Below are 18,269 nucleotides of genomic sequence, written 5' to 3' on the forward strand. Positions count from 1 at the left end.
ATTTTTATCTAAATAAATGAAATTTAAGGTGTTTTCTATTTATATATGTCGAGTCTTTGTTTTTATGATCAGTTCTAAATATCCTTTAATCATAATTTATAAATATTTATTATGAAATACTTATTAATAACTTCGTTAATTTTATATGTTTTGTTCAAAAAATTATTTATAATTTAATATATTGTTCAAAATATTCACACTCGATAGTATATCGATAATCAACACCATCATCTCCCTATTAAATTGTAAAGATAATCTAGAGAAATGATGACGAGATGACATCATGAAAAAGTTTCGATGTCTCGTTTTTTTTTTTTTCAATTGTTTTATGTAACAATTGTTTTATGTTACTGTAACCTTTGTCCATTGAACAAATGAGTGTGACATAAGTCAGTTCAATGAGATGTAAGAAACAATTGTTTTTAGACAAATGTTTGTTTGATGTCATTTTCTTTGTATATGCTGCATCCATGATTGAAATGTTACATTATGACTTTAAAAAGAACATAATGAAGAGAAGGACCAATTCATTTCAGATATGAGTTATGTTCCAAATTTGGTCAAGACAAATAAATGCAGATAAAATAAAATTATAGGAAGAAGGATAGAAATAAATAAACTTTATTCTACCATTACACATCAAATGTATGGTGCAGATACTATCAGCCATAGACACAAAAATATGACAAAATCTTAAAATTGTAGAGCATGGCTATATTACATATAAAAGTTAATGTAAATACAATAAAAAAATCAATTTTAGAGATTGGTTGTTTTATTAACTAAATTAAAATAATTTTAAAAATTTTAAAAAAATTTAGTTTCTAAATTAATTTATATTATTGTTAAATAGCTTTTAAATTGATGATTAATTAATTATTAAAGTTTTAATTATCAATTATTTAAATTTTCTAAATTTGGTTGATAGCAAAAATATTGGTCGGTAATTAGATAACAATTTAAAAATTATTTAACAATAATAAAAATTAATTTAAAAATTATATATTTTAGTTTTTAAAATAATATAATAAATAATTATTTTTTATCTTTAAAATTTATTTTTATTTAATAATTTTTTTTAGTAATAGAGATATATGTTAAAAAAAATGAGAACTAAAAATAAGTACGAATCATTCTGAACATAACAAAATGTTTTAGCTTATGTAGCTATTGCGGTATACCAATTCCTATTTAAAGTTTAAAATAAAGGCAAAAGGAAGTAATTATTAGAAATATAAGAGGGTTTTTTAATGTCAAACATGAATATTCTAACACAAGCAGGTACTTGTGTGGGTGATTTTAAGAGTTAAGAAATTATATATTTTTCATATTCTTTTTTATATACTTGTTTATTTAATAAAATTAATACATGATCAATTATCCAAGACACTAGATTAGTTTAGAATATATAAATAAAATAAATTTCATCTTATAAATTGATTTTTATAAAAACAAATTAATTTAAAATCATTTTTTAATATATTAAAACAGTTAATCTTTATCTTATTTAAAAATTAATATATAAAAAATGGAAAAATTTAAGATGACTTTCTATTTAATGAAAAAAAATTATGTAGAAAGTTAATATATTATTAGTAAAATTATTAACTAAATTAATTTAAAAAACTAAAATAATTATTTATTATTTGACTAAATTATAAATTATTTTATAAACTTAAAAAAGTTAATGATATTTAAAGTAATTTTTATATAATCATTAATTTGACATTTTTATTTTTTTTATGTTAGAAAAACAGGATTTTTTAGATACGGTTAATATGAAAAAATATTTTAAATTTTAACTATTTATTATTTTATATTTTAAAATAGTAATAGTTAAAGTTTTGATAACAAATTTAGATATTAATTTAAAAATTATTTTATAAATTTTTATTAATAATATAATGATTTTAAATATAAATAATTTAATAATTTTTAAAATAGTATTTAATTTAGTGTTAGTTTTTTTTTCTAGATTTGATTGTTATTTAATAATTTTATAGTAGTAAAATTTTTATTCCACATTTGATTAACTTTTGATGGATCTATTGCATAACTTGTGGGACATTAACCATTCTTCTTTTACCTTCCTTTGATATTGTGTTTTATCTTGTTAATATTTTGATCTTAATTTGCAACTTTTACGAAAAGTGGATGAACAGAAGAACCCTAGGCCAATCTAGCAGAGTAGGAGATAAACTATCTTAATTTTTAATACGATTATGGCCATTTTAAGTGGTTAATCTTTCATTTTGACCATATCTCTCAAATCATATCACATACCCATAATCTTTATTCTTTTATTCCTCTCCTTCCAAGAGTGCATGATTATCACTAAGAGAATGGGTGAAAGCAAAAGGTCTATTCATTATGTATAAATAATTAATGAGAGATTTTTTATGGTGTCCATAATTTTTTTTTTAAAATTTTAGTACTGTTATTTATTAATTCAAAATATAATTATAATAAAACTTAGATTTTTAAATAAAAACTTTCATGTTAGACATCATTATGCAACTCGACATCATTTTAGTTATGTTGACACCTCAAGTAATTACAATCATTTGTTATCACAAGACAAAAGAGAGTATTATCACTACAAGAAAATCATGAAATAGAAACCAATTTTTAGAGACCAAAATAATTAGTTGTAATAGTAACTAAATTAGAGACTATTTTAGAAACTAAAAAAAAATTGGTTTCTAAATTATTTTTTATTATTGTTAAATAGTTTTTAAATTGGTATCTAATTAGCAACCAAAATTTTGACTACCAATTATTTTAGTTTCTAAATTTGGTAGCAAAAACATTGATTGTTAAGTATCAATTTAGAAACTATTTAACAATAATATAAACTAATTTAAAAACTAAATTTTGTTTTAGTTTTTAAAATGGTCTTTAATTTAGTTATTATTGCAACTAATTATTTTGGTATCTAAAAATTGGTTTCTATTTTATGATTTTTTTTTAGTGTATTAAAAAAGAAAAAAAAATATGAAGATTTATAAATTGAAAAATTATATTTCTCGTCTAATATGAATTTATATTTTAATAAAATGATATATATGATTAGTTGAGTTCGTTAAACTATAAGAAAAAAACATGTGTGTGATATAGTGGAATGTGGCTACCTTTATTAGTCCATTTTAGCATGAAAACCCTAATCGTGTTAATAAATAAAGAATCTTCATATAAACAATTATATTTTAGTTATCTTTGACGTGTATGAGATAATAAAAACTATAAAAGGAGCACAAAATTTATACTATTAGTAATGGTTAGTTCCTTTTGTTGGAAATGGTGTACGTCATGGCATCATTTTTTGGATATCAATTCTTTAGCAAGATAAATAAAGGTCTAGCTACCCTTGTCAAATTATAATCATTCAATCATATCAAATCTTCTCATATAAATGGGAAAGGTGTTATAGTCTATTAAAATTATTAAATAACAATTAAATTTATAAATTAAAAATAATTAGTTATTATTTTACTAAATTAGATACTATTTTATAAATAAAAAAATATATTAATATTTAAAATAGTTTTTATTCTAAATAAAAATTTATAAAATAGTTTCTAAACAATACAAGAAAATTATCAAATAGAAACTAAATTTTAGAGACCAAAATAATTAGTTACAATAGTAACTAAAGTAGAAACAAAAAATTTCATGTTAGTTTCCTATTATTGTTAAATAGTTTTTAAATTGGTATCTAAAATTGGCTACTAAGGTTTTAACTACCAATTATTTAGTTTCTAAATTTGGTAGCAAAAACTGGTTGTTAGTTAGATACCAATTTAGAAACCATTTAACAATAATAGAAACTAATTTAGAAACCAAAAATTTATTAGTATCTAAAATGATATTTAATTTAGTCACTATAGCAATTAATTATTTTTTGTCTCTAAAATTGGTTTTTATTTCATGATTTTTCTTGTAGTGAAATTTGTATCTAACCATGAATTACCAAGGTTTTAGCTACTTACTACTTTAACTCTAAATTAGTCTCTATTAGTCTTTTAAAGATTAATTTATAATCTAAAATATTAGTAATTAAAATCTTGGTAGCTAATTTAGATACCAATTTAGAAATTATTTTATAATTTTTTTATTAATAATATAAATAACTTTAGATACGAATAATTTGTTAGTCTCTAAAATAATATTTAATTTAGTCAACATAATAACTAGTCTCTAAATTAAATATAAACTAATTTTAGAGACAAAAAATAATTAGTCACTATATAGACTAAATTAAATATTATCTTAGAGACTAAAAAATTCATTGGTATCTAAAGTATTTTCTAATATTGATAAGATTTAAAATTTAATTTCTAAATTGGTATCTATTTAGTTACCAAAGTTTTAGCTACAAAATATTTTATATTCTAAAATTGTTAGCTAAAACCTTGGTAGCTAATTAGATACTAATTTAGAAACTAGTTTATAAATTTAGAAACTACTTTAGATACTAATAATTCTTTAGTCTATAGAAATATTTAATTTATTCAATATAGTAACTAATTATTTAATTTAATCACATTTTTAAATAAAGTGGCGCATGCCAATGACGATTTCAACTTTCATTTATGGTACGACTTTGGTGTCCATTCAGCTCAGACCAACCGTCGTGTCTCTGTCTAATGACTATAGTCATCCCTTTATTACGTGACTTACCCAAATTCATAATTAATTAATTTTTACCCATTTATGTAATATCCATTACAAATTGCATCATTTAGGTGAAAAAACCTATAAACATGACCTAAGAAAGTGACAAACCATCACAACTAGATACTCACCATTTTACACGTACATTAGAGTGATTGATCATTCTTAAAGGAGGAGACATGGAAATATACACATTTTTAAAGGTGGAGTGATTGATATGAATTTTCAACTTGGTTCAACTAAATGTCGTCTTAGATTACCTCTAAAGTTATTTCTACAAGCTTATAATATTCTGATTAGTGCATAGATCCTCTGACTTGTATGCATTTGATCAAGAATTTTTGAACTTCTAGACCTTTTGTTTTAGAAGACTGGGATTGAGAGGTATTAGTTTGTTTCAAAGGTATCTTTAGTTGTTAATTGTTGACTTGATATTCGTTTATTTTTAATAAGTAATTTTTGATAAACTTTCGAGAATTTACATTCTTTAAATGGAGATTTTGATTGTTTTTTGTTTTATTCCGTATAAGAATTAAGCTATCTTGATTCATATTTATTTATTTTTTGATATTTTAAAATAAATAAATACATTAGAGACATATATGTGACCAGATAAAATAAGAGCCATAGCAAAACCTGAAGCACAAGCTACATTTATATTCTTTCCTTAAAAGTACAGTACATGAGTGAAACTTCTATAGTTGCCTATCAAATCCCAAAAAAGCTAGAATAATTGGAAAAAAGAAGAAGAGAAACTTGCATGAGAAGCATTTATTGTAAGTCATGCAAGTATTTACACTACAACACACTAATAACCCATTACAAGCAAGCAACAACATATATAGATAATGATATATAATAATATCCTAAGTTTTTCTTCACACTGGTTCATTGGGGTCTTCATGCTTCCAAATAGCATTAAGTGGTTTACCATTGGTCCAATCCCTGAGCCTCAGAAGCACAAAAACAATCATCCCACACAAAAATCCAAGAGCTGCACTGGAACCCACCAAAGAAACTGCAGTGCAAACAAGCATAACAAAGGAATCTTGTTTGGTGTTCATGTCCCTAGAAGCCATGGCTAGTTCAACCCCAGCAAACAACAGCAACACCCCTAATATCCCCACCGGAAACTGGTTGAAAAAGTGAGCCAAAGAACTCCCCAACACAAACCCCAGCACCAATTTGGCTGCACCAAGAAGTGCCACACACCCTCCACTCCTCCCTCCAAACTTGTACTGCCCCGCAAGCCCACCTGCCCCATGGCAACATGGCATGGCCCCAAACCACCCTCCCACAAGGTTCATCAGCCCCACAGTTACAGACAACGATGTCACTGAAAAATCCTTACCCGGAAACAAGTCTGATGAGAGCTTACAAACCGCTATCACAGAGTTCAAAATTGACAATGGGAGTTGAGGAACAGTACCCTTTATAAACCCTTGCCTCCATGCATGTCTACACATTTTCACCACCTCTATGGAAGAGGGTCCAAATTTAAACTCATGCATAACCCTAGGCCTTCTTACAAAAGCCATAATCACACCCAGCACAAACACCAGAAAAGCAGAAGGAAGGGAGAAAAAAACCCTTCTCATCGTCCTCATTTTACTTCTAACTTGGGTTTCACGGCTAATAACTACTACTTCTTCTTCTTCTTCATCTTGTTCCTGACGAAGACAACGGTCTTCCTCAGCACCATTTACAGTAACAATGAAACAAACACATACTACAGCGAGAATCAACCCGTCAAACCCAAGCCAGTGCCTTTTCTCCAAGGATGCGGAGTTGGGGAGATCCTGCACTTTCCTCACATATTTGACCGCGGTCAACGCGAAGGACAAGCCCTGTGCGAGCTGAATTCCCCTCACGACGCATAAGGGAATGAGCTTGTAAGCTAGCTGCATGAGTCCTGTGAGTCCCAGCACCAAGAGGACAGCTCCGGTGAGGATCCCGGAGGCCATGATCTCGGGAATGGAGAAGGTGGGGTCCGCGAGGGCGACGGCGGCGATGGACTTCATTGGCTGGACGGGCATGGGGACGCCGTAGATGGCGCCGGTGACGATGTTGTAGAAGCCAGTGAAGATCAATGTGGTGCCGAGATTGAGGTGTTTTGCTAGGGTTAGGGACAGGACTATTGGTATGTAGGTGCCTAGGTCACCCATGGCGCCGTTGAGTTCGGACCAGGTGGAACGCATAAGGAGGTTGCGTTTGACTCTGTGCACGGTGGAGCAACTTGAGGACGGTGGTGCCATGGAAATGGAATGAGAGCGTATTGGGTAAGCTGAAGAATGATGCATGAGAAGGGTGAAAGGGAATGTTTTTATACGCCTATCAAACCATGTGTTTCCATTTCAAATAAATATTTTTCTTATTTTATTGATTCCTTTGTCTTAACTTTTGTGCGATGCAATCATATTTTTCGTTAAATGAAATGTGTGTGATAATTTATGTAGATAATCAGGTATAATATACATTATTATTAGAATTATTTATGAATAGCTATACTCTACTTATCGTTTTTATTAATACAAGAGTTTTACTTTACTCTCTCGTATTTTTTTATTTTCTATTTTTTTATGTGATGACAGATGATTGTTGTTAAATGAGGTGTCCGCCTAGCTAACATGCCAAGTGATATAGTGATATCTAAATGAAACTTTTTATAAAAAAATAAAATTAATGTAATTATTAATTATAAATTATATTTGGGTTATCAAAGGTCGTGATCATTCTCAAAATGTCTTTTGTTCTACAAACATGTTGGGAGAAAGAAAAGTATTCCATATATTAATATATGAGTGTTTCAAATTCACTTTTAAGGCTTTGTTTGAAAGAGGTGGGAGTGTAAAGAGAAGGAGAAGAAGGGAAAGATATTCGAAAGTGAATTTTAAAACAAATAAATTTTTTATAGTTGATTTAACTAATGTGACTGAAAAGTACATAAAATAGAATTATTTAATTTATGAAATATCAATGTATTTAATTTTTTAATAATAATAATAATAAATAATATTTATATTTAGATACCAATTTAAAATACTAAAAAAATTTAATATTATTTATAAATTTTTATTTACAGATATAAATTCGTAGATAAATTTAGTATTACTTATAAATATTATACACATATTTAAATTAGTAGGTAAATTTAGTATTATCTACTGATATTATCATAGAATATATATTTACAAATTTTGCATTGTTTACACCCACGAATATATATTCAAAAATAAATAATTTCAAAAATGTTGGGTGCAGTAAGGAATTGCTAACAATAATCTAGGACGACAACAATCACAATTTGACGGCTACAACAGGGACAGCGACACTATGAGAAAGTGAGTGCAGGAAAGAAAAGAGAATAAAAAACAAAAAACTTGAAAGGCTTATGACTAGTTTTGTCTTTTACATCCCCATGGGTTGTATAGTAAACAATGGGGTGCAAAAGCATTCTCCACCATACTACAAACGGACTTAGTAGGCCCATTTCAACAAGAAGCAGAGTTCTTATGTTAGACTGTTTCTTTCTGCACCTCCATAGGTTCTTCTTCTATCCATCAAAAAGTGAAAATACCCTTTTATCCTTTTCGTGCTACCGTAGCTTTTGGATTATGTAATCCGGAAACTAAAAAAAACTTCTAGATTACATAATAAAAAAATTAATCATGCATCTGAAAAAAAAAAATTTCGAATTATATAATCCAGAAGCTAATTACAAATTTGAATAAAAACTTTCAGATTACGTAATCTGAAATATTATAGAGAGGTAATTTTGAAAATATGACTATTTATGGAGTTGAGAGAAGAATATATAGAGGTGCAGTAAGAAACAGCCTCTTTGTGTCGCTACTCTGTCAAAGAGTTCTTGTTTCACTCCCTGAGTTCACTTCTTGTTTATCCCGAAAGCATTGCATCTGCTTCGTTGACGCGAATGCGACCAAGGTAAACCAAATTTCCCCGTGAAGAATTCTTACTATTAATGTTACACGAATTCAGTGGGTTTAATTTTGGAGAATGTGGATGATAAAATTCATTAATTGGAATTGAAAATGCATGATAGATGTTGAGTTGTTGATTTTGTTTTGGGAATGTTAGATGCCGAGAATGGAGGACATTCTGAATCTTCCTGTGCAGGACCCTCTTTGTACCGAGTTATCTGCTGCTTACATAAATTGGGTTAAATTGGAAGGTGGTCGCCAAGGTGGTGACGATATTGCTCTCATTCCTTTTGCCAGAGTTGATGATTTTGTCAAAGGGGAATCTTCCAATCCCGAGTGCCCTGCGAGTTTTCGCATAGAATCAAGAAGGAAGAGAGCTGAAGGAAGCATTGCCAAACCAAGGGTTGATGGTTACCTTGAATACACTCTGTAAGATTAGTTTTCTTTCAATTCAAACTTACAATACTTACTATTTGTTTAGTTTAATTTCTATGTATGGTTGGTGTAGAAGTAAAATTGGGTTTAATTTCAACCAATCAGGAACCATGACGGATGTGAATTTTAAGATAGTTATTCTAGAGGCCAACAAACTTATCATAAATGCCATTTGAGATTGGATGACAATATGGGTCTGTTTGGGAGAAATTTCTCTATAAACACTTATTGGCTTGTGGATTATGCTAAAATGCATAAGCTAATCTGTAGAAGCTATCTCATGAAACTTCTCTAATATTTTTTAACTTAAGCATAAGCTAAATTTTGCGTATGTAATTTTTTTTTTTTCTGTTGGAAGTTCTTATAAAAACTCTCTATTTATAAACTATTTATTCATTTTTCCGTCAAATTGTAGATCTTTTTGTTTTTATAGTTTATGCGATTTAAGCCTCAGTTGACTTAAAACATCTGAACGGATTTAGCTAATTGGCAATATGAAACCATGCATTGATATTTAGATACTGGTGTTCTTATGGTCCTGAAGACTACAGAGAGAGTGACTCAGGTGTAGGGGATGGTATGAGCACCAAGCCTGTTTCAGGGAAGGGGAGCAGGCCGGGGAGGCGTCACATGATGAGGGGGTGCCTTTGTCATTTCACTATTAAAAGACTGTACACCAGGCCCCTCCTTGCGCTAATCATATATAACCAAAGAAGGCATGTAGATAAATCAGGGGCACCATGTCATGGATTGCTTGACAGGGATGCCGTGGGGACGAGAGCTATGTATGCTCCTCGAATTTCTGATGACTTACGCCAGAAAGTGATGTCTATGCTTTATGCTGGAATGTCTTTGGACAAGATAATACAACATCATACAGAGGAGATGCAGAAGCAAGGTGGCCCCCAAAACCGTGATGATTTTCTCACTCGAAATGATGTGCGTAACATGGAAAGGACTATTCGTAATTCTTCACATGAGCTACACGAAAATGATGGATGCAGTGTAAAGATGTGGGTTCAGAGGCATCAGAAGCATGTTTTCTATTTTCAAGATAACTCAGCTTCAGAACCATTTGTGTTGGGTATACAGACAGATTGGCAGCTGCAACAAATGCTCCGTTATGGAAATAATAGTTTAATTTCCTTTCATTCAGGTTTTGGCTTGAAGAAGCTCAAGGTATTGCACATTGCTCGTGTTTACCTTTTCAACCGAGGAACTTACATTTTATTACTAAGTTATCTGAGTCAGGACTAGCCAAAGGGTATAATTTTTAGCTTGTTTAGATGGGAAAAGGGCATGTTTAGAAGAAACATATATTGTACATCTTGAATCTGTCTCGGTCATTAGTAATAACCAATTTCAGCAATATAATGATGAATAACACACACACAACTAGGCCTTCTTTAGTTATGATTAAAAATTTGTTATGTCAGCAGAATATTGCAGGACTTTAGAATGTCTCATACGTGTTTTTTATTGTCCCTGACAGTATCCTGTATGTTCTTTACTTGTTTTCAATTCATCTCAAAATGCAATTCCGGTTGCCTGGATCATCGCCTCATCTTTTGTTGGTAAATCTTTTCATAAGTGGATGGTATTGCTATCTGAAAGATTACGAACCAAGGATCCCAGATGGAGGCCTGGTGCTATTTTGTTGGATGATCCATCTTTGCACTTTTCTATCATAAGGTAAAGAGATTAGTGTGGTTCTTTTTAGTTTTGTTAAACTTTTCTTTAAGAGACCCACCTGAATAGCAAATGGAGTGAGATCTTGCTCATTGCAGAGAGGCTTTCCAGTGTCGTATCCTATCATGTGCCTGGCATGTTCGCCGTACTTTGATTAAAAAACTTCTCAAAAAATGCCGCAACTTTGAGGTGCAACGGGAGATGTTTATGCATTTGGGATGGATTCTGTACTGTACAAAATGTGGGCCAAATGCTATGGATTCTGTTGAAGAGTTTATGCAAATTTTTGTTGACCAGTGTTCCTTTATGGACTATTTCAAGAACCATTGGCAAGCTAGTATAGGTATTGTTCAATTGATGATTCATTTTGTATTCATTGAGGAAATATCTGCTCTTGCTGTAGTAGCCACACATCATAATCAGTTTTGATCTGAAACACTCTGATTTAGATTTTATATCCAAATTCATTTCATTCTGTCTCACCTCCAGATAAGTGCCTTAGTTTTTGTTGGGTAATAGTTGCGTTACTGTTTGTACAACTGACCAATTATTTTCATTATGATTAGGGGAGTATCCAGTCGTTTGAGTATTTTGAGAATTAATACTGTTTCTTGTTTATCGTGGCACTGTGCTTTCTCATGCAGATATGTGGATTAATGCCATAAAGTCATTCCCAGCGACAACACCTGAACCCCATGCTGCAATAGAATCCTATCACCTAAAATTAAAATCTGTGCTTCTGAAGGAGAATTATGGTAATTCCTGGCCAAGAGTTGACTGGTTAATCCATGCTTTAACTACTGAATTTCTCTCGTTATACTGGTTGGATCAGTACAGTTTAGAGACAGGGTATTTTGAGAATCTACAGGGCAATTCTTACACCTCTAATGCTTGGCATCATGCTCTTCATATTCCTGATGTTGACGTGATGCTGGATGAGCAAAATCTCCATCTTGCCAAAGTTTTATCCCAGACTGACAGAAGCTTGGTATATACAGTTTGGAATCCTGGTTCAGAATTTTCACTTTGTGATTGTTCCTGGTCTAGGCTGGGAAACCTCTGTAAACATGTCATCAAGGTGGCAAATTTCTGTAGACATCGGCAGGTTGTGAAACCATCATTGTCTGCTCAAGTTTATAAACAGGCTTTGCTCACCCTTTTCGAAAATCCTCCTAATGATCCTTTAGTTCTGGACCATACCATGCTACATGTGGCCCGTTTGCAACAAGACATTAAGGCCTTGGAAGACTTTTCCAACAGTGGATTGCTGCAGCCTATATCTCCTGATTTAAGTTCTCAAATGGCTGAAAATCCTCTGCTTTTTCAACGCATCCAGTGACTGGCCCATTTTGAAAATAGATTGACTATGTTTGGGTAGAAGCTCAATTTTATGCTTATCCACTTGAGGCTATGTCGTGAGTTGTTATCCTTGGGTAATCAATTTGCAAGGATAAAAATTGATGTAATATTGCCTTAAAGGAGAAGACTTTTTTGCAGAAGTATCTCTCTTGAAGTGCTACATATGGTCCAAGCCTTTCTTCGTATGTAACTGTTCTTTTATTGTCTTGTTTTTTTTTTGGGTGGGTGAGGGGCGGGGCGCGGCTGTTGGGGTGGGAGCGTTGCAAGATTTATGTTACTAAAACTCGTTTAGGAATGTGTCGTCGGTTTTTTGCTTATACATTTGTGTATGCATTGTTTCTTTCAAGTAGGCTAAAAGATTATTGACCTTCCAAATACAGCTTAGGGTGGAGTTTGACCCATGGTTACTGGAAGTTTGAGGAAGCTTCTCTAATGCATATTTGACGCTGTTATCTGGCAGGTTAAATATTTGTCAGATGCTTTCACTACTTTGGGGAGGATGAACTCCAGCTTGCCCAAAGAAATGAAAAGGAAGGAACAAAACAGTCAGGGTCTTGTTGAGGTTCTTAACATGCATTCAGACGTTAAGGTGTTTTGCAGATCAAACCATCATGCTATCTGTGTAAGCAATCAAATCTAATATAGAAAAACTATTTTAATGCTTTGCTTTATTTCCACTATACATTGTTTGTGTGTGTACAATAATGACAACAAGGTTTGAATTTGGAACCTCATACAACCCTCCTAAATCCCCTACTGATAGGCTAAGCATAATGGGTTATAATCTCTATAACTCTATATCACTTAGTAAATATTTCTTTCTGGTGTTCCTTTTAACAATCCTGAATGTTCTTGGTCTTCTGACTGCTCTAATTGGGAATTTCATCCATTGTTTTTGTATCAGCGTGCCCTGAAGGTAGCTACAGACAATAATCCAAGTTCATGCTATGCTACAGAATTGAGAAAAAAGTTATTCATGCTTGATGATGGGGCTATGTAGATATTCCACGACTAGATGCATTTCCCTCTGAGCTTTAAGTTGCTTTGAAATCTACATCGTTGTCTTCATGTTAATCTTTCAGGAGTCCTTTGACTTCTGTGCTACAATCGCCAACTCTGTGGTGGTTGCCTGGCACCTGCATGTATGGGAGTCATTCAACTTGTACACTAGTTGAACAGGCATTTTCATTAATTTCATATTTGATTCTCACCATACAATATTTATGGATTTGATATGTCTCAATTGATTCGATGATTTTCAGGGCGTGATTGTTGAAGTAGATTTTCATGTGGTTCCCAGGCTCCCCACAATTTCGGTTATGGTCTCTTGGTTGAAGATACACAGGTGATAAATCGTTAAATCTCACATAATAAAAGGTGGAAAGAAATGTATTAAGAAAAGACATATGCGCAGGCAATTAGCCCATCCACCCTACTTAAGTTCAACAAGAGCATCATTGAAAGAGATATTACAATCTCAAACCAAAATAGAATTCTATGGTTGAGGTATCAACCATTTGCACAGTTTCATATCTGTTGAAATTTCTTGTTACTGTTTTTCTCCCTATCCAAAGGGAAACGCTCATTTGGGAGACTTTTGACTGGTTTAAGGTTTTTCTTAGAATTTATCTAAAAAGTGTAAAAAAGGTGAATTATTTGGGTATCTTAAATTTAAGAGGGTAGCAGTACATTTGTGTCCTAAATAAATCAATAAAAAAAAATCCGTTCCTTATTAAACTAAGAATGAAAAATAAGTAAGTGTTAAAGGAATGATCAAAAAAGGAATCATGTGGATTATTATCAGTGACGGTAAAAGTTAATATCCTTGATATTTTTTTCTTGCATCTGACTGATAAAGACATGTTTGCATATCACGCCATCCAATAAATTTTCTATATCTCTGAGCTCCTCGGTATATGAGACAACGATAGAATTGCATGAGTAATATTTTGTCGTTATCCTAAGATACAAATGGCAATAAGTATGATTGAATGTACAACCAAAACTAGAAAGTTTGTCAGATTTTTTCCGTAAGTTACACAATCTTGTATAAAATATAGTTGGACGAAATCGTAAGAATTCTTACGCAAACCAAAACTAAGACATTTCTTGTGTCGCTAACTTGTGGTAAAACAATTTCCATTAACAAACCTTAGTTTGATTTCACGCATCTGCATAAAATTGTTGTGCATAAGTTAGTCCTGATTAAAATTATGTAACGATGCTTGTATGCATATAAAATAATTGCAAGTATTAACTAAAGAAATTAATTATAAAAGTATTTAAAGTAAAATAATCTTGTTTCTCATACATTTTTTACTTTATTCATGATAATATTGATCTGTTATTCCTTTGAAATGTTGTTATATAAGTTTTTGTATCTGAAACTTCCTGCTTGAATGAATATTCTATTTCCTATCTCTTATTTTTCTTCATAACATGGTATCAAAAGCTTTGAGTTTCACCGTGGCTTTTACCCCTTTTTCTTCCGCAATCTACTCTGAAATTTTTTCTTCCTCTTCCTATTTTCTTCCTCACACCTTTAATACACCAGTATATCCATCAAACTGGATGAAGATAACTTCCTGTTATGATAGTAACAAGTGTTTGCCCGACTTGAAACTTACCAAGTTCTTGGAAACTCAAGATTACCCTACTAAATTTTTTTCCACTGAGCATGCTCTCGATAATGTCATCAACCCAGAGTTTCTGCTGCATGAATAAGACCAGTTGCTTATTGCGTGACTACTAGTTTCCATGAGTAATCCCCTTCTCATTAAGGTGGTTGGCCTCAACACTTCTTTTTCATATATGGAATAGATTGTGTATCTACTACTCAAAATAGAGCCAAGATCAAAACACTCAAGAATGATATATCTATATCAGTTTATTTGCTTGATATCAAGTAATATGTCGACTTATCAACATGACTTATCTTTACTTTCCTCACTATCACACCCTACTAACATGCAAACCAGTGCCTCACCATCACCATCTGTTCAACGAAATTCAGCTCCACCATCTGCAGATAACACTACTATTGATTGTCCATCGGTTAAAAACAAGCATCACATGCTTACACGATCTAAAGCAGCAGGTATATTCAAACCCAAAATATATATTGCCATTAAACTCCTGATTTCAATGAAAAAAATGTATTGTACATGTATGTAGGATCATATATATTGCCATTAAACCCAAAATATGTATGTAGGATCATATATATGCAATAACCTCCTGATTTCTCTTTCTCTAATCCTACACATGTTTGTAAACTTAATTACGCTATTTATGGCCTTAAGTAGGCTCCTCACTCTGGGTTTCACAAGTTAAGCCAGACTTTAATCTTGATGGGTTTTAACTGAATAAAGAGTGATCTTTCTTTGTTCACTAAGTTTACTAATCTATTAATTATTTTTATACTTATTTATGTTGATGATATTATACTCATTAGTAGTTCCTCTACTAAAATATCATCTATTACATTACTTTCTTGATATAAAAGTGGTTTGGCATAGGGACTACAATATTCACTTTTCTTAGACCAAATACATTAAACAAGTTCTTCACAAAGCAAGCATGCATGAAACTAAATCCTAGCGTACACATATGACTCCTTCAATGATCCTACTCTATAAGTCCATAGTTGGTGCTCTTTCCTACTCTGTCAACAAAGTCAATCAATACATGCATCAACCTCAAGAAAGTTTTCAAACGAATTCTCACATATCTTGATGGCATAATTCATTAGGGTATTCTCTTTAAAAAATCTTCAACTTCATCTATCAATAGCTTCATTGATGCAGATTGGAGATCAAACTTGGATGATAGGAAGTCTACTACAAATTTTTGCATGTATGTTCGCTCCAATATTATCTGTCAGGGATCTCATAAGCAACAAGTGGTTTCTAGAAGTAGTACAAAAGCTAAATATAGGAGTATTACAACCGTGTTTGCCAAAATTACGCGGATCATGTCTCTTATTAAAGAACTTTGAATTTTCTCTAATATTCTAGTGGATTATTCAGTTAATCTTGAAAATGTTCTTTTTGCTGCCAATCTTGTCTCACACTTCAAGGCCAAACATATTGAGTTCGATATACATTTTGAGTGTTATCAAGTTCAACAAAACTTATGGTAGTCTCGATACTAATCATAAATTCAAAGGGAATGATAACATTGATAATAACATCTAGTTATGTTATATTACTTTTTTTTATTCTTTTGTAAATGTTTTTATGTAAGTTTCTCTGTATGAATGAATATTCTTTTCCTATCTCATCTCTTTTCCTCATAACAATTTCTAACTAGTAAACTCTTATTTGATCTGCGTTTCAGCTTTCAATAATTCATTAGATAAATCTCACAACTATTGTCACTGGCAAATACTATCTTTGTCACGAAACACATGAATGAGAGTATGATAAACGAATTTTTTCCACTTGGCTCATATAGATCGGCAATAGTTCCGTAATTAGATAACTACGCAATAACCTAGGTACCTAATGACTTTAAGTCTAATTTAATCCCATAAAACCGGTTCATGTGGTGAGATTTGCATCCACTTATATACAATAAAATGTCCTAATCTCTAGTCGATGTGGGAAAAATTTATCTTCTATTAAATTTATTACTTGCTTTATAAGAAGTTTAAGAAACCTACGTCTTCTCCATAACATGATATTCTTAACACATTAGGGCAATCCTTAAAAACTCTTATTTGGAAATTCTGAGAAAGAGAACAGCAAGAATGAAAATTTTATGGAGTCCATGTTTAATGGTATGTTAAATAAGAAGTAGAAGAAAACATATAGATAACAGTATTTTGTTAATTGAAGAAAAACTTTATTTTCTTTTTGTTTTATCACGAAGAAGAGTATCGCTTTAAATAATGTGTAGAGGAATGAAATTTGATTTTGTGGATTCTTATGATAAATTTTGATTAGTTGCTAAAGATAGAAAAAATGTGTACTTATATAAGAAAGGCTTAAGTTAGTAAGAAATTTTTATAAATAATATAAAAAATAATTGAGTATTAAGTAAATATATCTTTTTATATTTATTACATATATTTATAAATTTTTGGACTTCCGATAATAAAACTAAATAATAAAAAATATATTTGACTGTACATAAGTACTTAAATACTGACATTTTATTCTTAATCCAACACTCAACACTGTTTAAGTCCTGAGTAACAAGCAATTATATTCAATTTTGATATTAATGATGATTAGTATATATCAATTTGAATATCTCTCGAGATGGATAAGTAGATCTATAAGTCTACGGAGCCAAAGAATTCAAGTAATTATTTAAATAAACATATGAACAATGAACAATAAATTCTCCATTTCTAAAATGAGTTGAATTTGGCATGTGGATTTATTAAAATGAAGTCAAATATTTACTACTATTTTAGTAATTCTTAGACTAAAAAATCTCACCTCACTTCACCACGTCAAGGAATATTTATATACATTGTCATCTCATATTATAAATTAATTTTTTTAATTATTTAGAAATAATTAATTATATTATATATTTTATTAAGTTTATTTAAAATAAAATCGTGTCGTAACATAAATAAATCATTTGCTATTTATTATATTTAAAAATTTATGTTGATAATATTTTATTATAATTTACTATAAGTTTATTCCTATGCTGATGAAATTAAATTATTATTGTTGTTAATAATAATTATTACTGATGAACTCTAACACTAACCTACTTCATGTAGTAACACTCTATTTTTATTATATTTTATTTTTTTCTAAAGAAAACAAATTTAAGGTGAATTCTTTTCTTTCACCAAACAAATAATACATTATAAGATGATCTTTTATATTTATTTAACATATCTTTTTGACATTTTACTCTTTTTCCCATAAACAGATCAAAAGGAAGTTTCACCCATTTCCAATGGAATAACTTTGAGTGAGAGAGTGTAGTAAAGTAGAATGTTAAAGAATATAGTTCAATTGCTTGTGTTTGTGTCTTGTCAAAGATAATCAATCTTTTTGGATAATTTTAAAAACTATTACAGACAAACCGACCATGTCAGAAATTCGCGGTGCTATTGTCGGATTATCGGATGATGGTGTCACTCGTGCAAGACCTCACAGCTAACACACATGGCATTTAATACACGTTGCTCTTTTAAATATC

General features: G+C 30.7%; 2 protein-coding genes across 2 annotated transcripts; one reads left to right on the plus strand and one right to left on the minus strand.

Moving 5' to 3' along the window:
• Positions 1-5,308: 5,308 nt before the first annotated feature.
• On the minus strand, positions 5,309-6,966 carry LOC137821503 (molybdate transporter 1). The gene has a single exon (XM_068626125.2). The coding sequence runs from the start codon at positions 6,927-6,929 to the stop codon at positions 5,553-5,555; it is 1,377 nt and encodes a 458-aa protein (XP_068482226.1). The 5' UTR covers positions 6,930-6,966; the 3' UTR covers positions 5,309-5,552.
• A 1,523-nt stretch (positions 6,967-8,489) lies between these two features.
• Positions 8,490-13,786, plus strand: LOC137821502 (uncharacterized). Its single transcript, XM_068626122.2, has 9 exons — positions 8,490-8,619; positions 8,773-9,044; positions 9,569-10,229; positions 10,543-10,742; positions 10,838-11,082; positions 11,384-12,280; positions 12,559-12,720; positions 13,003-13,240; positions 13,361-13,786. The coding sequence occupies exons 2-6, from the start codon at positions 8,773-8,775 to the stop codon at positions 12,076-12,078; spliced, it is 2,073 nt and encodes a 690-aa protein (XP_068482223.2). The 5' UTR covers positions 8,490-8,619; the 3' UTR covers positions 12,079-12,280; positions 12,559-12,720; positions 13,003-13,240; positions 13,361-13,786.
• Positions 13,787-18,269: the final 4,483 nt, after the last annotated feature.

The sequence above is a fragment of the Phaseolus vulgaris genome, chromosome 9, assembly GCF_051622355.1.
Source record: "Phaseolus vulgaris cultivar YP4 chromosome 9, ASM5162235v1, whole genome shotgun sequence".
Lineage (NCBI taxonomy): Eukaryota > Viridiplantae > Streptophyta > Magnoliopsida > Fabales > Fabaceae > Phaseolus > Phaseolus vulgaris.